Source organism: Dendrobates tinctorius, unplaced genomic scaffold, assembly GCF_039654945.1.
Source record: "Dendrobates tinctorius isolate UK_male_01 unplaced genomic scaffold, ASM3965494v1 ptg000041l, whole genome shotgun sequence".
Classification (NCBI taxonomy): domain Eukaryota; kingdom Metazoa; phylum Chordata; class Amphibia; order Anura; family Dendrobatidae; genus Dendrobates; species Dendrobates tinctorius.
The window spans coordinates 857,067-881,773 of record NW_027361709.1 but is presented as its reverse complement, the minus strand read 5'-3'; the positions used below and the strand labels follow the sequence as shown (position 1 = coordinate 881,773).

Here is a 24,707-nt window from a genome sequence, read left to right as displayed (position 1 = left end):
CCTTTTAAAAGTTTCATTTGGTAACTTATTGATCCCGTCCGTTCATTCTGGATGTGATCTCTTATAGTGTAGCAAATTGGTAGAAATAATATAATATAAAATATAACTTCTATAATTTCTGCCAAAAGTTATATTTTATATTATATTATTTCTACCAATTTGCTACACTATAATATCTATCAGAAATTGGTCAATATACCCCTGCTTTATTCAATTGGATGTGATCTCTGCAGAATTCAAGGCATCTGCTAATGTATGAAACAAGGTGCAAGACTGCTGTAAGGTAAAAGTACAGTAAGAAATGGTATCTGAGCCAACCACTCCCCAAGCATCTGTGTCTTGTTTTCACATGAAGAGCTGAGATGCAATACCAAAAGTAAGACGACTCAAATCCAATGCACAAATTCACGTTTCTATTGGTGAAGATCAATAGTGCCATCCATAGTGCATAGATAGGCGTGCGGTCTGATCCATTCATGCTCTGCAGCATGTGCCTGCGAGACTGAAATGTCATCTGCAGTGCTGCTAAAATGATGCAGATGGGATTTTGGAATCTGGCATCTGGCCTATATCTACCTCAGCATAAGGATATAAAGTTACATCCATCATTTGTTACAGAAGGTAGAAGTGACCTGTAGAAAAGCTTCCCTGGCAGCCGGAATTGTCATTAGCGAGGCATTGTGCACCGATCTGTTCTGCAGGGCAGCGGGGGCAGTCTGGAGAAATACCAGCTGAATGCTCGTGGCTGTCGGGGTTGCCTGTCTACTTACCCGCAGTGTCTTTCTTCATTTCTGAGAATCCGCTTCCATACTAAACTTCACTGAAGCGTCAGTCATTTTCCTCCTGACACATTGTGGCTCCTGCAAATTTAATGAGAAGACAATAGGATTTCGACAATAATTTTGTGCACAACAATAAAATGAGATTTCTGTGAGTTTGGTAAAGACGTGCAGCGATCTTCTGGAATAAATGATAATTGCCTGCTAATATTTAATGGTGCGCTATGAAACTGCCCCTGACTTTTATCACTTGGAGTTACACCCCATGGAGATTTACAGATAGACCTTAATGGTTTATCAAAATAAAAAACAATCGTAGTCATGTAGGATCTCCGAACACAAAGGCAGAATCCTCATCAAAACGGACAGGACAGAAAGGAATACAACACAAAGTGACCGACCCCTATCGTTTACTGACCGAACGGAAAATATTATGTGTTACTGAGTTGTATAAATTGTATCTGTCAGGAAGAACAAATAATCAAAAGTCTGTGTGTATCCATTATAAGTATAAACCCGAGAAGCTGTTTCACAACTGTGGCATTTTACCCCTTTTTTGCAGTATTATAGAAGTTATACTCTTGTACATAGGGGGCAGTATTATAGTAGTTATATTCTTGTACATAGGGAGCAGTATTATAGTAGTTATATTCTTGTATATAGGGGCAGTATTATAGTAGTTATATTCTTGTACATAGGGGCAGTATTATAGTAGTTATATTCTTGTACATAAGAACAGTATTATAGTAGTTATATTCTTGTACATAGGAGCAGTATTATAGTAGTTATATTCTTGTACATAGGAGCAGTATTATAGTAGTTATATTCTTGTACATTGGGGGCAGTATTATAGTAGTTATATTCTTATACAGTCATGGCCAAAAGTTCTGAGAATGACACAAATATTAATTTTTACAGAGTCTACTGCTTCATTTTTTCTAATGGCAATTTGCATATACTCCAGAATGTCATAAAGAGTGATCAGCTTAACAGCAATTACTTGCAAAGTCAATATTTGCCTAGAAGATGAACTTTATCCCCCAAAACACATTTCTTCAACATTCCAGCCCTGCCTTAAAAGGACCAGTTAACATCGTTTCAGTGATATCTCCATTAACACAGGTGTGGGTGTTGTTGAGGACAGGGCTGGAGTTCAATCTGTCATGATTAAGTAAGAATGACACCACTGGACACTTTAAAAGGAGGCTGGTGCTTGGCATCATTGTTTCTCTTCTGTTAACCATGATTATCTCTAAAGAAACATGTGCAGTCATCATTGCACTGCACAAAAATGGCCTAACAGGGAAGAGTATCGCAGCTAGAAAGATTGCACCTCAGTCAACAATCTATCGCATCATCAAGAACTTCAAGGAGAGAGGTTCCCTTGTTGCCAAAAAGGCTCCAGGGCGCCCAAGAAAGACCAGCAAGCGCCAGGACCGTCTCTTAAGTGTTTCAGCTGCGGGATCGGGCTACCAGCAGTGCAGAGCTTGCTCAGGAATGGCAGCAGGTGTGAGTGCATCTGCACGCACTGTGAGGCGGAGACTCTTGGAGCAAGGCCTGGTCTCAAGGAGGGCAGCAAAGAAGCCACTTCTCTCCAGAAAAAACATCATGGACAGACTGATATTCTGCAAGAGGTACAGGGAGTGGACTGCTGAGGACTGGGGTAAAGTCATTTTCTCTGATGAATCCCCTTTTCGATTGTTTGGGACATCTGGAAAACGGCTTATTCGGAGAAGACCAGGTGAGCGCTGCCACCAGTCTTGTCTCATGCCAACTGTCAAGTATCCTGAAACCATTCATGTGTGGGGTGGCTTCTCAGCCAAGGGAATGGGCTCTCTCTTAGTCTTGCCTAAAAACACAGCCATGAATAGAGAATGGAACCAGAATGTCCTTCAAGAGCAACTTCTCCCAACCGTCCAAGAGCAGTTTGGCGATCAACAATGCCTTTTTCAACATGATGGAGCACCTTGCCATAAAGCAAAGGTGATAACTAAATGGCTCAGGGAACAAAACAGAGATTTTGGGACCATGGCCTGGAAACTCCCCAAATCTTAATGCCATTGAGAACTTGTGGTCAATCATCAAGAGACGGGTGGACAAACAAAAACCTTCAAATTCAGACAAAATAAAAGCATTGATTTTGCAAGAATGGACTGCTATCAGTCAGGATTTGATCCAGAAGTTGATTGAGAGCATGCCAGGGAGAATTGCTGAGGTCCTGAAGAAGAAGGGTCAACACTGCAAATATTGACTTGCTGCATTAACTCATTCTAACTGTCAATATAACCTTTTGTTACTCATAATATGATTGCAATTATATTTCTGTATGTGATAAAAACATCTGACAAACACACATAAAAACCAGAGGCCAGCAGATCATGTGAAAATATAATATTTGTGTCATTCTCAAAACTTTTGGCCATGACTGTAGGGGCAGTATTATAGAAGTTACATTCTTGTACATAGGGGCAGTATTATAGAAGTTACATTCTTGTACATAGGGGCAGTATTATAGTAGTTATATTCTTGTACATAGGAGCAGTATTATAGTAGTTATATTCTTGTATATAGGGAGCAGTATTATAGTAGTTATATTCTTGTATATAGGGAGCAGTATTATAGTAGTTATATTCTTGTATATAGGGAGCAGTATTATAGTTATATTCTTGTATATAGGGGCAGTATTATAGTAGTTATATTCTTGTACATAGGGGCAGTATTATAGTAGTTATATTCTTGTACATAGGAGCAGTATTATAGTAGTTATATTGTTGTACATTGGGGCAGTATTATAGTAGTTATATTCTTGTACATAGGGGCAGTATTATAGTAGTTATATTCTTGTATATAGGGGCAGTATTATAGTAGTTATATTCTTGTACATAGGGGCAGTATTATAGTAGTTATATTCTTGTATATAGGGGCAGTATTATAGTAGTTATATTCTTGTACATAGGGAGCAGTATTATAGTAGTTATATTCTTGTATATAGGGGCAGTATTATAGTAGTTATATTCTTGTACATAGTGGGCAGTATTATAGTAGTTATATTCTTGTATATAGGGGCAGTATTATAGTAGTTATATTCTTGTACATAGGGGCAGTATTATAGTAGTTGTATCTCATTGCTTGTCTAGTAGATGGGACTTGACATTTTCATATGTCTTATGAGAGTTTTTATTAACAAATGAGGAGCAGATGGTCTCATTTAGGATATGAGAAAGTTTAGAAAGACTGCAATATTTGCTGCTAACAATATAAAGTATTTCAGCTTCCATTTACGTCAGGATTGTGTAATCCCACAGCCATGAGTTCAATACGTTCAGACAAACCACCGTGCCGGTGCGCTCGTTGAGGAGCTTTTACAGGAGCCCGCGTCACCCATAGATCTTGTGGCCGCATATTGTTCCCTATTGTAACATTCAGTATAAAGAAACATTTCCGTCCGCGCATATTGGCAGCCGCAAAAGAAATTGTTGTTTGCTTCGTTTCAGGGTTGCCGCTTTAGTTTGCACAGTGGCCGATCGTTATCCTGCTGAATATCAGTAATAAAACATAAGAATTTTATAGGGCACATTACAATCCTTGTGCCGCACTTAACGCTAAAATTGGTTATGAATCCATTATGGCACGTGCGGAGTTGATCATTGTCTATGTTGCCGGCTGGATTCATCAAGATGGGAAAGGGCTGACATCTCTAAATTCAGCCCTTTTTTGCAATTCTTTGTCATTGAACGTTCTCTTTAGTCGCCAGTAGTTCCTCTGAGTTTTCTAATGAGGGGTTTGGAATATTTGTCAGAGGCACGCACATTCTGAAGGAGCGTAACGTATGCGAAAGCTTCGGCTCCTGGACCTGTAACGCCATGACGTTCCTCGGGGTCGTTGGCAATTTTTCTGTTTTGTCGGTCAGCTACGCTTCCGCCGCTTTTTATATACTGTAAAGGGTTGGTAGCAGATTGTCACATCTATATAGCAAAGGTAAGAACGTACTGATCACCGGGGGCTAAACTGCTTGGCCCCTGACTAGTCCCACGAGCGCGGCTCTGCTGATTAGTGGAGCCGCAGTCATTGATCATCTGAAGGACAGTTAGATACTGCCGAGCGCTGTACTGATGATGGGGGTCAATATTAAATGTTAGGAACAAACTTTTAATGCTAATTTGACATTTTTGATTTGTGAAGTACTTCGATAAGCTTGTACCTCCTGGGCCTCGTTCTTTGCACCTGTGGTGTCCGTGCAGTCAGACCCGGGTCTATGGCACCGGTGACAATTTGAGAGTTTCTTTACCCTCACAATAGAAATGACGTCCGTGACTTTCTCAAGAAACTTGGTTCTTTCTGCTTCTCTGTTTCACCTCGTTGCTTTACATTGCAGCTGTTTTTTCTCAGATGAGCTGCTAGTATAGCCACAGATTTGAGCGTGAATGCATGGGTAATTTATATCCATTACAGCAAGGGCAAAGTATTCTGAAGTGCAAGCAACTCCAGCGCCAAACTGAGGGGAGGGGCCTCTATGATGGGAGGGGCTTAATTGAGAGGCGGAGACTCCATGATGGGTGGAGCAAGTCCTAAAATTAAATGGAATATATCATTTTTACTCTGCTTCTTCTATTTAGCAGCCATTTAACTAAAACTGTCTTAAAATATGTAACTTGTATTATGATAAATTGCAGTTTGCCGCTCTCGCCGACGTTATGGATTGTAATTGCCGTTCTTAATATCCTCCTTTTGTTTTCATTCTCTTTAATGCCACGGAATGATTTACGACGTGTGACTTCGAGCGCTCGTCTGGAATGTTCCGCGGAGCCGGACGCAGTCAATTATTAATTCCCCCTATAAAAGCCGCGTTACTGTTTAATAGAGCGCTCGCCCCTTATAGCAGCTCACTAACAATGGCTCCCACGTGTAGGAGCGTAAATTATGATGTTACCTCACTTGTGGGGTGTTTTGCATTTCTGGAAGCATTGGTTTATGACTTTTGTGCAGAATTTTAAGATGTATCATTAATGAGAAATATGTCTCCGGGGTAATTCTGCGCTCTCCTTCACCGGTAAAGTGGTCGATACCTATCGCTAGATGTGTTTTCTCACCGAGAGCCTGCAGGGGGCAGCGACGAGCAGGGACTTAGACTCCGGCCCAGTGATCATGGAGGATCATGCTTATCATATATATCTCTAGTCTTTTTGGGAGACTCGTCCCTCCTGCGTTCCTTGGCGTGGATTAAATATTCCGTACATCTGTTTACCCTTCTCTAATGGGTTCTCTGGCATGAAGGACCGTGTGCGTCTCCATCCAAACAATGTGGCGCAGTCGTAACATTTCTTGCCTTATAAACAACAGTTTCTTGTAACTTCAGTTCCATCCAAAAATCAGAAGAAAAGCAGAAGAGTTGTGGATTCCTGGAGGCCGCGTGCTGGATCCCACCATGTGAGCCGGTGTTCAGACGCTCCCGTACTTGCGGCCGCTGACCCTGGGACTTTCTCTGCAGTTGGGAAGAGTTTATCAAATACTGAATCAATGGGACTTGGAAAATGCCCTCACCTCCCTCACTGCTGACGTCACATTGCCGGTGCTCCTCACGTGAGACGTACGGGATTCACCAGTCAAGTGTCAGCACAACCTCAGAGGTTCACATGACGCCTCTTGGATCCTGGTATTGCATGATTGGATAGTGGAGCTTATATGAAGGATTAAGGGTGCTTACAACTGGAGGGGTCCTCCAATGTCATTTTACAATGGTATTAAGTAGCGGGAGGCGGTATACCTTAGCGATTTCCTGCCGCTGCCTTGCTGATGCTTTCCTGGTCCTGTCAGTCTTTGCCGAGCTCCATGGCAGCGTGTCTATACATGACAACAGCTGGAGCATTTATCATAGACAACGCTAAGGTCCCTGCTTAAAAACTCTTTTGGCCATTGTTTTCATATAAATGATCCCTTTTTTTGTTAAAAATAAAGAAAAGTTCCTCAATATATTCTGATGCTCCTATATCGCCACCACCTGGCCACGTTCTATGTAATTATTATGCGTGCCGTATACTACTTATAGACCCTCTTTGCAGAATCAGAGACCATCTTTCTTTTTGTCAGAATTCCCAGATAAGGTCTAAGACTGTGTTTTCTTACCAGCGAGTTCCTTATATCTGCTGTATGATAAAATATTCTGTAAATAGATCTATGGTCCCTCATTCATTAAACTTTTTGAAACTTTGCAAAACTTTTGCAACTTTAGGCGTCATCGCATAAGTCCCAGACGGTTCTGCCAACTTTATGAATGAGAGGAGCTCAACTGAGAGAGGGACCGAGGCCAAACACTGACGACAAATGCATCATAATTTACACCACAGAAGTGTCCTTAATAGTGACAGATCTGCTCCAGCCAAGGACTGCGGGATATGTCTGACGCTGGCCCACTTCAGCTGATTCATGGAGAGGACACATCTGTAAGTGGATTTGGCATTTCTTACTCCAGCGCTCAATGAAGACTGTCCTAATAATATCAGTCTTGATGAATCGGGGCCTTTGTGTTACTGTCCGTCACCATGCTAAATGGCCGATAAGGCCTGTTTCATACCTCCGTCATCGGCGGTCAGTTGAAATCCGCCAAAGGTTGAAACCAGCTGATCCGTGACGGACGGATGTCAGCGGAGCACGTAGAATGAAGGATCCGTGGGAGAAGCGATGCGGCCAAATTTAAAGCGACCGCGGCGTTTGCGAATTGCATGTAGATCGCATGAGGTGGAGCGTTATCGGGAGAGGTGGAGCGCGGTCAGGCGAGGGATATCGCGGGTGGGGCGGGTGAGTTGGGGAGAGGGAGAGAGAGATTTTATCGGCCCCCGAAGCGGCATTTATGGGTTAATGCTGAAATTAGCGGACCGTCAAAGCAAAAAAAAGTTGCAGGGTCCGTTTCATCCGCCCGGGAGCCGCTAAAATCTTGACGGATCCGTAAAAAAACGGGTGGGACGGACGACCGTCAGTCAAGATCCACCACTAATGTAAGTCTATGGGGAGAAAAACCGGATCCGCCCCTTTTTTGGCAGATGCGTTTTTTTTTTTTAAATTTCGCGGATTTTGACTCAAGGGAAAAAACGGATGTGTTAAACAGGCCTAAGAGAGAGCAATAGCTTTATTAGTGATAAGAGTGACCTTCGATTCAGCTCTGAACGCGTTTTTCATGGGTTAAACTGTAAAGCTGCAAATTCCAGGATTGGGACATCGCTCTTATTAGAGTCGCTTGGGCAATATCTGTTATTTGATTCTGAACATGTGAATCACGGTCAGTTTTGCTGACAACTCTCAGATCGGCAGGATAAGCTACGAGTCCCGGAAAGTGACTGAACGCTTCTTGTAGGGGGAGGCATGCTTGTTGTGAATATTTGTAGAGCCGCTGCAGAGGCTTTCCTCGGGTACGAGGCACATTCCTTCTGCATCTGTGGAAAGCTCCTTGTGCCATGACGTCATAGACCTTGTATAAATTTTGCTCTATAAATTGAGCAAATGACAGTAAGCAAGGCTAAAGTCCCTCCGACTGAGTTCCCCGTGTGTGCCAGCATTGCCCTGTGTAGCCCCCTGCGACATAATTTATGTGGCTGTAATCAAAACTTGATTCAGTTTACATATCACTGCCTATGCCGCAGCTTCACCTGTCCTTCTCCTGCCATCTTAGACTTCAAAACTAGAAGTACGTGCGCACCCTTCATTCGTTGTCCCTTTACTACCTGCTGCTAGTTTTATATTTTCCCTGTACAGGAGTGCGGCCCTCCCAGTAATACATGCTGGATGCTCGGAGGTCTGATGCCTCTCATGTATCAGCACAGCTTCATTCCTGAATTGAGTTCTCCTATAACCCATGAGGATTCTTTTTTCCTTTATCGAGCAAAACTGGTACTGAGTTTGATTTCCCACTGCCATGAAGTCTTGCATTTCTTCTGTCCATACGGTGACACGCAGCCCGTGTGATTTGCCTTCCCCTTTCTGTGTCCTCTTCACCTTATTCTTGTGTGATCTCCCCTTCTGGGAGATTTTCATGTGCGCCTACTCTGATCTACTGTCATCTTTGTCGCTGCTGTTTTCAGATATTAGAGAGGTTTACAAATTGAGACGATGCAGCCTAGATCAAGGTCTTCGGCAGCAGGACAGCTGGCTATGTTACATACAGTAGGTGTACGGACTTAACAGTTGGAAAAAAGGCCATGTAGACACTTAATTCTGCATTAAGGAACCAAATGGACGAAAATAAAAAATTGTCTCGAGGGAAGGTTCATATGAGGCAGAAAAGCTGCACAAACGTTCTGCAGCTTATCTTTGCTGCAAATCCTCATTGCATCTTGTGGTTCTTGTTGGTGAGTTTCCTGTGCAAAACACCTGGTTATGTATTCTCATTCTCCTCTCACCTGATGGTCCTCCGGTGTCCCCTCCGATCGCTGTGCACTTGTCATTGGCTGCAGCCGCCACTTGTGATGAGACGTCAATGCAGGAGGCTGGGTGCAGAGAGTGGCTTTTTTTTCATTATTTTTATTTTACACTTTGATCGACTTGCAGATTTTGCTACTGCGAAAATCACAATAATGGGAATTTGTTGCAGATTTTTCCTTTTCCATAGGATGAAAAAGGGAAAGATTTGCAACAAATCTGTGACCGATCCATTACAAGAAATGGCGTGCCTCAGATGTTAGATTCTGCATGGAAAATCCGCAGCAATTCTGACCCGTGCGAGCAACCTGACACTGTCCATAAAGGCGACCTTCAGACTTACAGCTATTTTAATAGAAGAAAAACTAAAAGATTGCGAGTTCTCTGACATTTCCCAGCACCGTCTGTTCTCAAGCGTCTGTCCTCCCTCCATTGCAGCACTTCCCGATAGATGAAGGCAATTTCTTGGTGTTCATTATCTTCTCACTAAGGAGTACGCTAATGATCTATCATGTTAGGATTATTACTTTTGTCCCACCATGGCGCGCTGATGAAATCCCCCGGAGCTCGTTAACAACATAAATCTTTGAGAAGTCACTAGTGAAGAAAAGGCGATGCCGTATTCTGTGGTCAGGAATGTGGCTCGTCTCCAGAAATAAGTTTGTTTTGATCATTAATATTCTCATCAGTGACCTCATACAAGGGGATCAAACATGCTTGTTTCATGATGAGCGTCCCCCTGGTAATACAGTCATGTGCTACATCTCCCTCCATTGACGGAAAGGCTGGAGTCAGAGTCTTTTCTGGATGTAGGTTTCAGCCTGTAGTAATGCAAATCTATCCAGACCTGCGAGGAAATGTTCCCGGGATCTTTATTTTAACAGATGTTTGTAGTATGTTTGGCTCCATTAAATTAATATTTGTTTTTTGTTAAGGATGGAGCCATGGCTGAAGCCCAAGTCGGTATGGATGCTATGCCCCCAGATGGGGCTGTGCAAAAGTGGCTGCTACCCCTCTAAGAAGGTCAATTGATGGCGCCACTCAGTGGCTGGCATGGAGGAGCTCTGAGGAAGATGAGAGGGCCAGGCGACAGATGACAGCCCCTAGGAGTGCTCATGTTGGATACCTACTGCATGGATGGGATTGGGACGGGGCTCACCAGGGTTGGAGGTTTGCACCACAACTAATGAGGAGCAGTAGGGGCAGTGTCTGCATTGCCTCGCTGGGGGTGCGCCTGTAGTCACCTTGCTCGTGACCGGTCAGGGAGGCAGCAGTGACGACCTGGGAATCGGTCTGAGCGTGCGTTGCCGAATAGTGAAAAGATTTTTACAAAAGCGGCAGCTGAAGTTTAGAGAGGAAACCTAGATTTTGGGAGAGGGAGGCTCCCCCACCTTATGTTACTGCAAAGGAGGGAGATTTGGAATAGTGGGGGGGTTGTGTGAGGCTGCCAGAAAGTGAGATGCAGGTGGACAGGAGACGCTTATCCCAATGCATGGAGTGAATTGGAGGCCAAGTCTAGAGCCTTTTGCAGCTGAAGGCTAGAGGCTGACAGCCGAGGGCGTCCTGCTTAACCGTACCTGACATCCTACTGTACTTTAATCCTATCTCCTCCTGCTTTTCTTACGCACCTTCATATAACCTGGCTCCATCTAACAGATTTCTTTTGATTTCTTCAAAATAATTGAAAAAAACCTTTTTACTACTATAACTCTCAGAATATTCGGTGAGTAGTTCTCCCATAACACAGTAGTGCGGGGGTAACGCCTCATATCATGCCGCTCATGTCTGACCATCAGGGGCGATGTGTCAAGCTTAAGTGCAGTTTGTGCCAAAAATGTCTTGTATGCCTTACAGCAATATTTCTGTGCTTCTTATCCGTCAGGAGACATGGCGTAATGGAAAGGGGCACAAAATGGGACAGTATGCTGCCCAAAAATACTTGGTGCAAATTTCAGGCACAACGTTATCCAGATAATGGGAGACATAAACTTATACTAGAAAGTCTAAAATGGAGTCAAAAACAACATAGATTCATCTGGCTCATTTTAAGACTTTGTCATCCAACCTTGCACTGTCTAAAAGTTACACAGTATTGAGAATTGTGCAATATTGTGCTCAGAAAATCAGCTGCAACAAAGGGATTTTACGTCCCGTTTCCCAGTGCGTTACATTGTATCCGCCATCTCTTTTAACAAGCTGTGCACCTGCGTCAGCGGCACACGGATACGATGGGTTTTCCGGCCTCTAGAATGTAAGCAGTGAATGAATTTATTGAAATAGTAAAACCTGGAACTATCGGATGTATCGGAAAGCTGCAGAACTTTGTGGTGTTCCCCCATTCACATAAATCACAAACTCCCCTTAGACCAGCGACAAATAACGTTGTGGATTTATAGGAAGCCGTATATATCTGATCACAGCAAAGACTTCTAATTTTCTTTTTAATTAGGATTCTAATCACCCAACTCTGTGATGTTTATGGTTACAATCTTTAATTAAACGCCCTTATCTGGTGATCGACCAAAGAAAAATGTCCTCTGGGGATATCGTCGCTGAGCCCAGCTCGACCAAAGTTTGTGTTTTTGATAATGCAAAATACTTATCACATCTGAGAATCCTTTTATCCTGGTTTTATGAAGAGCAGACGGTGAGGAAAATGATATCATAAATCTGCTTAAGACTCGAAGTGAGAAAAAAAAAAAAGCTTATTTTCCTTTTCAACGAGAAAGCACCACAATATTACCGGAGTGTCTGCACCGACGGGGAGATTGGAAGTGATCAAATGGCCACAAGCCTTTAAATCCTGACGCACCGACCAGAGGCAACAACACGTCATTAACAAAAACGTACAGGTTAATGGAGTCTAGAAGACTACTGACAATAAGAACCAGTTAGCGTACACGTCCATACAGTGAAATAATGCCCGAGTTATATTAGAAGCAGTATTATAGTAGTTATATTCTTGTACATAGGGGGCAGTATTATAGTAGTTATATTCTTGTACATAGGGGCAGTATTATAGTAGTTATATTTTTGTACATAGGGGCAGTATTATAGTAGTTATATTCTTGTACATAGGGGCAGTATTATAGTAGTTATATTCCTGTACATAGGGGCAGTATTATAGTAGTTTTATTCTTGTACATAAGGGCAGTATTATAGTAGTTATATTCTTGTACATAGGAGCAGTATTATAGTAGTTATATTCTTGTACATAGAGGCAGTATTATAGTAGTTATAGTCTTGTACATAGGGGCAGTATTATAGTAGTTATATTCTTGTACATAGGGGCAGTATTATAGTAGTTATATTCTTGTACATAGGGGCAGTATTATAGTAGTTATATTCTTGTACATAGGGGCAGTATTATAGTAGTTATATTCTTGTACATAGGGCCAGTATTATAGTAGTTATTTTCGTGTTCATAGAGGCAGTATTATAGTAGTTATATTCTTGTACATGGGGCAGTATTATAGTAGTTATATTCTTGTACATAGGGGCAGTATTATAGTAGTTATATTCTAGTACATAGGGGCAATATTATAGTATTTTCTTGTACGTAGAGGCAGTATTATAGCAGTTATATTCTTGTACATAGGAGCAGTATTATAGTAGTTATGTTGTACATGGGGCAGTATTATAGTAGTTATATTCTTGTACATAGGGGCAGTATTATAGTAGTTATATTCTTGTACATAGGGGCAGTATTATAGTAGTTATATTCTTGTACATGGGGCAGTATTATAGTAGTTATATTCTTGTACATAGGGGCAGTATTATAGTAGCTATATTCTTGTACATAGGGGCAGTATTATAGTAGTTATATTCTTGTACATAGGGGCAGTATTATAGTAGTTATATTCTTGTACATAGGGGGCAGTATTATAGTAGTTATATTCTTGTACATAGGGGCAGTATTATAGTAGTTATATTCTTGTACATAGGGGCAGTATTATAGTAGCTATATTCTTGTACATAGGGGCAGTATTATAGTAGTTATATTCTTGCACATGGGGCAGTATTATAGTATATTCTTGTACATAGGGGGCAGTATTATAGTAGTTATATTCTTGTACATGAGGCAGTATTATAGTAGTTATATTCTTGTACATAGGGGCAGTATTATAGTAATATTCTTGTACATAGGGGCAGTATTATAGTAGTTATATTCTTGTACATAGGGGCAGTATTATAGTAATATTCTTGTACATAGGGGCAGTATTATAGTAGTTATATTCTTGTACATAGGGGCAGTATTATAGTAATATTCTTGTACATAGGGGCAGTATTATAGTAGTTATATTCTTGTACATAGGGGCAGTATTATAGTAGTTATATTCTTGTACATAGGGAGCAGTATTAAAGTAGTTATATTCTTGTACATAGGGGCAGTGTTATAGTAGTTATATTCTTGTACATAGGAGCAGTATTATAGTAGTTATTTTCTTGTACGTAGGGAGCAGTATTGTAGTAGTTATATTCTTGTACATAGGGAGCTGTATTGTAGTTATATTCTTGTACATAGGGAGCTGTATTATAGTAGTTATATTCTTGTACATAGGGGCAGTATTATAGTAGTTATATTCTTGTACATAGGGGCAGTATTATAGTAGTTATATTCTTGTACATAGGGACAGTATTATAGTAGTTATATTCTTGTACATAGGGACAGTATTATAGTAGTTATATTCTTGTACATAGGGGCAGTATTATAGTAGTTATATTCTTGTACATAGGGACAGTATTATAGTAGTTATATTCTTGTACATAGGGGCAGTATTATATCAGTTATATTCTTGTACATAGGAGCAGTATTATAGTAGTTATTTTCTTGTACGTAGGGAGCAGTATTATAGTAGTTATATTCTTGTACATAGGGAGCAGTATTATAGTAGTTATATTCTTGTACATAGGAGTAGTATTATAGTAGTTATATTCTTGTACATAGGAGTAGTATTATAGTAGTTATATTCTTGTACATAGGGGCAGTATTATAGTAGTTATATTCTTGTACATAGGAGCAGTATTATAGAAGTTATTTTCTTGTACATAGGAGGCAGTATTATAGTAGTTATATTCTTGTACATAGGGAGGCAGTATTATAGTAGTTATATTCTTGTAGATAGGAGCAGTATTATAGTAGTTATATTCTTGTACATAGGGGCAGTATTACAGTAGTTATATTGTACATAGGAGACAGTATTATAGTAGTTATATTCTTGTACATAGGGGCAGTATTATAGTAGTTATATTCTTGTACATAGGGACAGTATTATAGTAGTTATATTCTTGTACATAGGGGCAGTATTATAGCAGTTACATTCTTGTATTTTGGGGCAGTATTATAGTATCTGGTGACCTATTTGGGTCTATGATTCATCTTATGTTTTTCTTACAGGAAGGAAACACAAGACTGAATTCCAGCAGCTCATTGAACAGATGAAGAGACGCTGGAAAACTCCTAAGAGAAAGTCAGTGAAGGAGGAACCCATGGGATGTGACGACACTGGTGAGCACAGAATCTGTTTCCTTTGTAAATTAGAGACCTGGAAGACCAGAAAGCAATTGTTACCACCCACCTTTCGTGTCTACCTTTTTTCCTCATAGATTGTAAGCTTGCGAGCAGGGCCCTCATTCCTCTTGGTGTCTGTTTTGATCTGTGATTATTGTTATGCTGTAATGTCTTTATTTTCTGTAGAAGTCCCTTCTATAATGTTAAGTGCTGCGGAATATGTTGGTGCTATAGAAATAAAATTATTATTATTAAGATTATCCACTTAACTCATCCATGAATCCATATAGAGGGCGACGAGGAGGAGATGGAAGCTTTGCTCATACTGTGTCCCCATATTTATAAAACGCAGGCTTTTACAAGCTGATACACATGTTGATGATTTCTTTTGTCTCCCTGATCACCTGGTTACACATCCCATGCAGGTGTACAGGTGATTACTGAGTAATGTTGCCGCCCCGTTGTCTATTCCTTCAGAGTCGCGTGCAGATATTCTCAGCACACAGTTTCCATTCTCAAAAATGCAGTTTGGTAAAGTCGTAAGTCATTAAATTATAACTATAGATTCCCATAGCTGCCATCTCTCGGCGTTTACAGACAATATTTCAAAGCAATGATGATCGATTGCTCTCAATCTCCCCCCCCCCCCCCCCAAAGAAAAAAAAAAAATTAAAAAAAATGTCTTCAAAAACCTTTATTATGTTCTAGTTACTCTAGTTACATGTTTTATGTGGGGAAGATGGAGACACTGTCCTCAACCAACCCGAGTCCTTTGTGCCAAGCTCTCATCATGGCTGTGGAGGGGATGGCGGCAGTACCTTTATTTTGCTATTACATGTGACATTTGCAATGTCCGGCAGTGGAGTAGCCGGCTTTTTGCTATGTTGTTAAAGACACTAAATTGAGCTCTCGTAAAAACAGAGACTGTCAACTGCAACCTGCAAATCTACCATCACAAGGTATACCACCACCTGAAGCCTTTGGGGCCTTTTGCCGCAGCATTTGGGACCGCAGCGCTCCCTTACCGCAACCCTTGGGTCCCTTACCCCAGGGATCTGAACAATTGTAGAATTTTTAGGGTAACCCCTCGGTTAGTTGTCTTCAATGCTTTCTGTTTGGTGATCACGCACATGATTCTAGTTCTGCAACAAAGGCCTTAAAAATGGGAAATAAAACCTGCAAAGTAAATGAAGTCTGCAAATAAACCCCCTAAATTAACACGTGTGGCTGATTATTATTTATGTCTGCGCTGTCGTTGGCTGGGCCTCCTCTGATTGCTGGATATGTGCTTCTTGTCTTGAATTTTTTTTTTTTTTGTCCTGTTTTCTTCCTCTTGCACATGAAAGTCATTTTGGGGCAGAGCAGATAGCAATCTGTGGATAACGCCATGATTATTTAAGTCTTGTCTGTGTTTTTTTGCTTTGATCTGTTCTGTCAACAACATGAACAGTAAGTGCTGAATTAGTCGTCCATTCAGTCACGTAGGCACGTCCTCATCCAGTACATGAGGGGAATGGGAGCTGATGTGGTGGCCCTGGCTCCTGTCCACGTTTTTCCTTCTGGCCCTGTGTAGAAGAGAGAAATTAGACATCAGAGAGAATGCCTCCTATCCATCACTAGAGATCAGAGGTGACATCACTGAGAATGCCTCCTATCCATCACTAGAGATCAGAGGTGACATCACTGAGAATGTCTCCTATCCATCACTAGAGATCAGAGGTGACATCACTGAGAATACCTCCTATCCATCACTAGAGATCAGCGGTGACATCACTGAGAATGCCTCCTATCCATCACCAGAGATCAGCGGTGACATCACTGAGAATGTCTCCTATCCATCACTGGAGATCAGCGGTGACATCACTGAGAATGCCTCCTATCCATCACTAGAGATCAGTGACATCACTGAGAATGCCTCCTATCCATCACTGGAGATCAGCGGTGAGATGACTGAGAATGTCTCCTATCCATCACCAGAGATCAGAGGTGACATCACTGAGAATGCCTCCTATCCATCACTAGAGATCAGTGACATCACTGAGAATGCCTCCTATCCATCACCAGAGATCAGAGGTGACATCACTGAGAATGCCTCCTATCCATCACCAGAGATCAGAGGTGACATCACTGAGAATGCCTCCTATCCATCACCAGAGATCAGAGGTGACATCACTGACAATGCCTCCTATCCATCACTAGAGATCAGTGACATCACTGAGAATGCCTCCTATCCATCACCAGAGATCAGAGGTGACATCACTGAGAATGCCTCCTATCCATCACCAGAGATTAGAGGTGACATCACTGAGAATGTCTCCAATCCATCACTAGAGATCAGAGGTGACATCACTGAGAATGCCTCCTATCCATCACTAGAGATCAGTGACATCACTGAGAATGCCTCCTATCCATCACCAGAGATCAGAGGTGACATCACTGAGAATGCCTCCTATCCATCACACGAGATCAGCAGTGACATCACTGAGAATGCCTCCTATCCATCACTAGAGATCAGCGGTGAGATCACTGAGAATGCCTCCTATCCATCACTAGAGATCAGAGGTGACATCACTGAGAATGTCTCCTATCCATCACACGAGATCAGCAGTGACATCACTGAGAATGCCTCCTATCCATCACCAGAGATCAGTGGTGACATCACTGAGAATGCCTCCTATCCATCACTAGAGATCAGAGGTGACATCACTGAGAATGTCTCCTATCCATCACCAGAGATCAGAGGTGAGATCACTGAGAATGCCTCCTATCCATCACTAGAGATCAGCAGTGACATCACTGAGAATGCCTCCTATCCATCACTAGAGATCAGAGGTGACCTCACTGAGAATGTCTCCTATCCATCACTAGAGATCAGCAGTGACATCACTGAGAATGCCTCCTATCCATCACTAGAGATCAGCAGTGACATCACTGAGAATGCCTCCTATCCATCACCAGAGATCAGAGGTGAGATCACTGAGAATGCCTCCTATCCATCACTAGAGATCAGTGACATCACTGATAATGCCTCCTATCCATCACTAGAGATCAGCGGTGACATCACTGAGAATGCCTCCTATCCATCACTAGAGATCAGCGGTGACATCACTGAGAATGCCTCCTATCCATCACTAGAGATCAGAGGTGACATCACTGAGAATGCCTCCTATCCATCACTAGAGATCAGCGGTGACATCACTGAGAATGCCTCCTATCCATCACTAGAGATCAGCGGTGACATCACTGAGAATGTCTCCTATCCATCACCAGAGATCAGTGGTGACATCACTGAGAATGCCTCCTATCCATCACTAGAGATCAGAGGTGACATCACTGAGAATGCCTCCTATCCATCACTAGAGATCAGCAGTGACATCACTGAGAATGCCTCCTATCCATCACTAGAGATCAGAGGTGACATCACTGAGAATGCCTCCTATCCATCACTAGAGATCAGCGGTGACATCACTGAGAATGCCTCATATCCATCACTAGAGATCAGCGGTGACATCACTGAGAATGCCTCCTATCCATCACCAGAGATCAGAGGTGACATCACTGAGAATGCCTCCTATCCATCACCAGAGATCAGAGGTGACATCACTGAGAATGCCTCCTATCCATCACTAGAGATCAGAGGTGACATCACTGAGAATGCCTCCTATCCATCACTAGAGATCAGCAGTGACATCACTGAGAATGCCTCCTATCCATCACTAGAGATCAGAGGTGACATCACTGAGAATGCCTCCTATCCATCACTAGAGATCAGCGGTGACATCACTGAGAATGCCTCATATCCATCACTAGAGATCAGAGGTGACATCACTGAGATCGAAACCCATGCAGAGATTTAGTTGGTGTGTGCTCCGTGAGTGGAGTGATGTTCGGCTGTGTGCCGTGAAATGAGTACTGGTCGGTGTGTGCGCCATGAGCGTAGTGGTGATCCGTATGCACAGTAGTCAGTACTCTGTAGGTGTCTGCATAGCTGCAGTGATCGCCCCTCGGTAATGACACTGTCGATGCAGGTGGAGGCGATGCTCCAAGCCTTGGCTTTAGTCATCTGTATTTTCCAGTCTTTTTTTGCTTTGTCTGTGGGAGAACTCCGGCCTCACATTTTGCATCTCACTTTATTCCAGACAGATAATCTGTAATTACTCATCAGTAGGTGGAGGCAGCCGGAGAGGTCCTGATATTACATGAATCGCTCCCAGCCAGCTCTGTATTCAGTGTGTACATACTGCTCCGGCCTTTAAGGCTCGCACCCGGGATCGGTTGATCTTACTTTAATTGAGTCAAGGAGTCAGAAAGGTTACAGAATCTCTCTGACTAATATCCTTCCAAGAAACAAGTGGCCTAAAATGATGTAGTGACGTGGCTATGTGCAGCTTCTTCAGCATGCAGTACCCTTTCTTGCATCCCATATTCTGATGTGTAATAATACATCCACCACCACTAGAGAGCAGTGTGTATGCAGCTTCTATGCAGGTCAGTATGAGCCATATAGAGCTGTCTACAGAGCTGCCCCCTAGTGGTGGCAACAGGCAGCTGAGATTTTTCTTTTTGTGGGAGAAGAGGAGCGTACTGTAGTTAAAAAGCTTGTTATATAAGAGTACGACTCAAAGACCTTGTAGGGTTTCTTTTCTTAGTATTGTTTTTTTTTTTAACTTTTTATTTATATCTTATACCAGTGTCTCTTTAGGGACCTGTAAATTGTGTAGAATTCCAGTGCAACCATGTGTGATATTATAGGTTGCTGATGTCGTCCTGAGCTCACGGACTCTTCCAGGTGACAGAGCATAGCGCCGATATAATAAACAACCATCGATCGGTGAGGGCTCATCAGCCGTCAGCCATAATCCGCTCTGTTTACTGCCATTACCTGTAAGGAAGCCTCGGGCTGCCCGGAAACTAAGCTGAATGAGTGGTTATAAGGAGTCTGATTAGGAGGAGGTCAGCAAACCTCTCTCATAAAATCCTCTGTGCTGCCGTGAGACATCGCTCCTTCTCTAAGAGAACAGGCCTGTGTCTTTCAGGTTGTTTCATGTCTCTAAATCTTGTTATTGTCAATTAAGTGAGAGGACAGGTCACCGTACCCTATACTGCCCTTCTGAAATACTCTGTGCTGCCCTGGGCCCCTGCTTTTTCTATTGTGACCTTTTTAAGGCCCCGTCACACTAAGCGACTTACCAGCGATCCCGACACCGATATCAAGGTGTCAGGATCGCTAGTAAGTCGCTATGTGATCGCTGGTGAGCTGTCACACAGACAGCTTCACCAGCGATCAGCACAGCGATGCCGAGCGCTCGGCATCGCTGGCCATCGCTGTAAAAAATAATAAAAAAAATAAAAAATATTGTTATTCTCACCTTCCGACGTCCTGTTCAGCCATCCGGCCTCTCTCCACGCTCCGGTCCCAGTGATCCTTTGCATGAATGACCGCGAGACTTTGTTATCCCTCGAGACCGTGACATCTCGCGGTCATTCATGCAAAGGATCACTGGGGCCGGAGCGTGGAGAGAGGCCGGATGACTGAACAGGACCTCGGAAGGTGAGAATAACTATATTTTTTATTTTTTTTTATTTTTTACACCTGATCGCTGGTCTCCCGCCTGTCACACACAGCGATGCGTGCTGGCCAGCGGGAGACCAGCGACCAAAGAAATGTCCAGAGGTTTCTTCCAGCGATCAGCGATACCGGCAGGGGGGCTGATCGCTGTCACACATAGCGATCTCGCTGGTGAGATCGCTGTTACGTCACAAAACTCGTGACTCAGCAGCGATCTCGCTACCGAGATCGCTTAGTGAGACGGGGCCTTTACTTTGCTTTATCTCATATCAGGATGCTGCTCTTTTCACATGAATGTATAGGTCTCCGATTTTCCTCGAGATCAACAACTTCTTTTCCTGAAATCCTCTGTGCTGTGGTGAGCTTTTTTCATTCCCTCTGTAGCTCGGGTATGTTTCAGCTTCCTCTGTTTCTGTTACTAATGGCAGCAATGAATTGATGTAATTTTGGCTCCATCCGCACGGTATGAGCGATTTCCCCCGACACTGGTTTAGGCTCTATAATGGATTGACCTCATTGTGCGATATCTTGAATAGTTTGGATTCTCCGCTGCCCGTGAAAACGATTCATTATTTAACGAGAGCCGTGGATCCGGCCATCCCCGCGGGTTGGCTTCAGACGACGCTGTCTAAAATGCAGTCTCTTCATTAACTCACATTCAGAGATTTATAATGCGGAGCGCGGCCCACGTGGAAGACCCCCAGAAGACACGCACACGTGCAGCATGCAGAGTCAGGTTCTTCCTACATTCAGCTTCCCCGCGACGTCCTCCTGGTATCAGGTCACTGCTGCTGGCAAAGGAGACACCACTGGGATAAAATAATCCATCTGTAAGGGACAGTCCTGTAATCCACCATCACAGGGCGCTGCTCTGATCAGACGGGTGTAGAAACTTAAAGAAGACAAACGGTAAGAGCAGAGGAGCAACGTGATATGTCTCCGCAGATCTGTCACCTTGCTATTTGCAAAGAGCTTGCAAAAAAAAAAAAAAAATCCTGAACCATTGCATTTTACAATTTACTAAGAATCATGTCCAAATTTTATTTCTAGCGTCTGCTGCTTGTTGCCTCGGTTATTGGCCACTGGTGCGGTGAATCTGAGGTGTCCAGTTTCCTAGGCAAGGAGCATGCGGTTACCATTTTCTATGCATTAGATTCTGCAAGCACTGCTGGATCTGGCCCTTGTTGGCACCTCCGTGCTCCTCCTCCCATGCAGCAGAGGCAGAAGCATGGGCGCGGGTTTAGTGCAGGCCAGCGGCACAACTATGGTCTGAGCAGTCAGTCTTCAGGAGCGCACTGCCCCCGGCAAACAGGAAGCCGGGAGATAGAGGAGCAGTGCGCTTCGGAGACTGAAGTTGATGCAGCCCCTTTAAAAAGAACTGGATTAGAAAACTTTTTGTATTTCATTCTGTGTTGAGAAAAGTTTAGTTTTCTTTTTTGATATAAGCACCGGGAGTTTTCGGGCCTGCAGCATCCATGCTGCTGCGTAGTATGCAGCCACCACTGAGCCTTGAAAGAGGTTTATCATCATTATCAATGGTCAATTGCAAAGTGCTTGTAAAAATCAAGCAGGGATCTTTAAGTGTATGGTGCACAGCTCATCACCTTGGTTGTTGACCACAGAAATGGCTGGTGTCCTAGGCAAGGAGTGCAGTGCTTACAGACTCTTTGTTATAGAGCTTGTAAGCGCTGCTCAGATTGAGAATTTGGTTTCATGAAGAGAAATGATGAGACTAACCATTTAAAGAGAATCGGTCACCCTCCAAAACAAACACATGGCCTTGTAGGTGTTGAATATAATTTGGTCAAAGCCCATATGGCCCTGATGTGCTTCTCCAGCACTGAGAGATCGCATTCTGAAGGCATATGATAATGAGGCTGGATGTGTATTGTTGATGTATCCTTCTACGACATTTGCATCTAATGTCACTATTCTCTGCCTGGCGACACCCTCTTCTTCTTGACTGAATAATTTCAGTATGCCAAGGAGGATAACGGAGAGTCGCACAGATCCCACCACTGCCACCAATATATTACTTCTGACACCGGGAGGATCAAGCAGATCCCACCACTACCACCAATATGTTACAGCTGACACCGGGAGGATCACCCAGATCGCACCACTACCACCAATATATTATGGCTGACAATGGGGGGATCACGCAGATCCCACCACTGCCACCAATATGTTACAGCTGACACCGGGGGGATCCCACTGCGTCCACCAGTTTGTCACAGACCCCCCTGCTTCCACCAGTTTGTCGCAGACCCCCCTGCTTCCACCAGTTTGTCTCAGACCCCCCTGCTTCCACCAGTTTGTCACAGACCCCCCTGCTTCCACCAGTTTGTCTCAGACCCCCCTGCTTCCACCAGTTTGTCTCAGACCCCCCTGCTTCCACCAGTTTGTCACAGACCCCCCTGCTTCCACCAGTTTGTCACAGACCCCCCCTGCTTCCACCAGTTTGTCACAGACGCCACTGGAGGGATCGTGTCCTATACATTTCCTATATGACACTTGTTCCTTTAAAAACTGAACTAGTCACTAATGTGAACCAGGCCTGGTTGGGGGGCTACAGCCAGATGACGTCTGTATCCCCTGGGGTTTGGCATTATGGGGCCAGATCTTCTCCCTGTTGTGTGTGCGAATCACCGGATGGCAGAGTTTAGGGGCGCTGGAGTCACTTGAGGAAACTATTAAAAAGTTTTGTGCCTCTCGAGTTCTCGACGTCTGCGCTTCATAGTCTCATCACGTCTCCATTAAAGCAGCGACAGCAGTGTAATTAGTGCGAAGATTAACTGCTGCAATCAGGGCATAGAGACTCTTGAAAAGGTATTTAATGGGGGCAGCAGTGATTTCTGTAAGTATATCCTCCTGGGGGTCCAGACCTCCAGTCTGGACTTATAGTATATCTAACCAGGAGCCAATCACACACTTATTTATTGCAGTAAATATGGAAGAAATCCTGCAATCTGTAAATCTGATCTCCAGTCCGGGGCTAAATGTCTGAGAATACTGACCTGCTGTTCCTTATGGCCGCAGTCTGAAGTTTACTTTCTGTCTCTTCATAAACTACTTTGTTGTTTCTAGATTTACACTGCAGCTTTGCTTTTTCTTGTATAAGTATATCAGGAAGTCATCTTCTAGGAATGTAGATGCGTGATGTTTATTGATTAGGTGCTGAGACTTATCGTTACAAATCCTTTCCTTCTAGATAATTTTGAGCAGCAAAACCAGGTGGAAGTGATGGAAGCGTCCACCCCCAACCATCACCCCCTGCTGGAGACGGAGGAGCATCGCTCGCCGAGCACAGAGAAGCCGTCAGTGTTTCGCTCCAGCTCTCCGGTTTTCCCGCTTTCTCCTGTGTCTAGAGCCAGGTAGGGTACAGGAAACCATGAAAAAAAAAAAAAAAATATATATATATATATATATATATATATGTGTGTGTGTGTACTCGATGTCTGCTGTACTGAAGAGACGCGAAGGGTGTGAACGCAGGAGTCCAAAAATGATATGACTAGAATTAAGGGCGTCTCTACAACCATGACAAAAATCATCTTCTCTAGCCTGTGAGGACAGCGCTGCCTCTACAGCTCCCTGAAAATGACAGATAAATATGACAATGTGACGGTTTTCCACTGCACTGTGTGAGATATAAGCAAATGGTACATGATGTAGGTACAGATAGTACTGCCTCCTCCTCTCTCACTCTACATGATCTACGTACAGACGGTATTGCCTCCCCCGCTCTCACTCTACATGATATAGGTACATATATTACTGCCTCTCCCCCCTCAGTGTACATTATATAGTTACAGATAGTACTGCCTTCCCCTCTCACTGTACATGATATAGGTACAAATAATACTGCCTCCCCCTCTCTCACTCTACATGATATAGGTACATATATTACTGCCTCCCCCCTCTCACTCTACATGATATAGGTACATATATTACTGCCTCCCCCCTCTCACTGTACATTATATAGGTACAGATAGTACTGCCTCCTCCTCTCTCACTCTACATAATCTACGTACAGACGGTATTGCCTCCTCCTCTCTCACTCTACGTGATAGAAATACTTAAATTACTGCCTTCCCCCTCTCGCTGTACATAAGGGTACAGATAGTACTGCCTACCCTTCTTTCACGCTACATTATATAAGTAGAGATAATACTACCTCCCCCTCTCACTCTAAATGATATACATTTAGGTCCATATATATTTGGACAGACAACATTTTTCTAATTTTGGTTCTAGACATTACCACAATGAATTTTAAACAAAACACTTCAGATGCAGTTGACGTTCAGACTTTCAGCTTTCATTTGAGGGTATCCACATTAACATTGGATGAAGGGTTTAGGAGTTTCAGCTCCTTAAGAATCATAGAATCATAGAATCGTAGAGTTGGAAGGGACCTCCTGGGCCATCTGGTCCA

The 24,707-nt window shown here is 43.1% G+C and overlaps 1 protein-coding gene across 4 annotated transcripts in view; it reads left to right on the top strand.

Moving 5' to 3' along the window:
- The window catches only part of RAD18 (RAD18 E3 ubiquitin protein ligase), a 281,611-nt gene that overhangs the window by 121,919 nt on the left and 134,985 nt on the right, over window positions 1-24,707 (top strand). For all 4 annotated transcript variants that reach the window (XM_073574946.1, XM_073574947.1, XM_073574945.1 and 1 more), the window contains exons 10-11: window positions 14,587-14,697; window positions 23,481-23,643. In XM_073574946.1, the coding sequence (XP_073431047.1) occupies window positions 14,587-14,697; window positions 23,481-23,643 (274 nt within the window). The remainder of the gene's footprint in view (window positions 1-14,586; window positions 14,698-23,480; window positions 23,644-24,707) is intronic.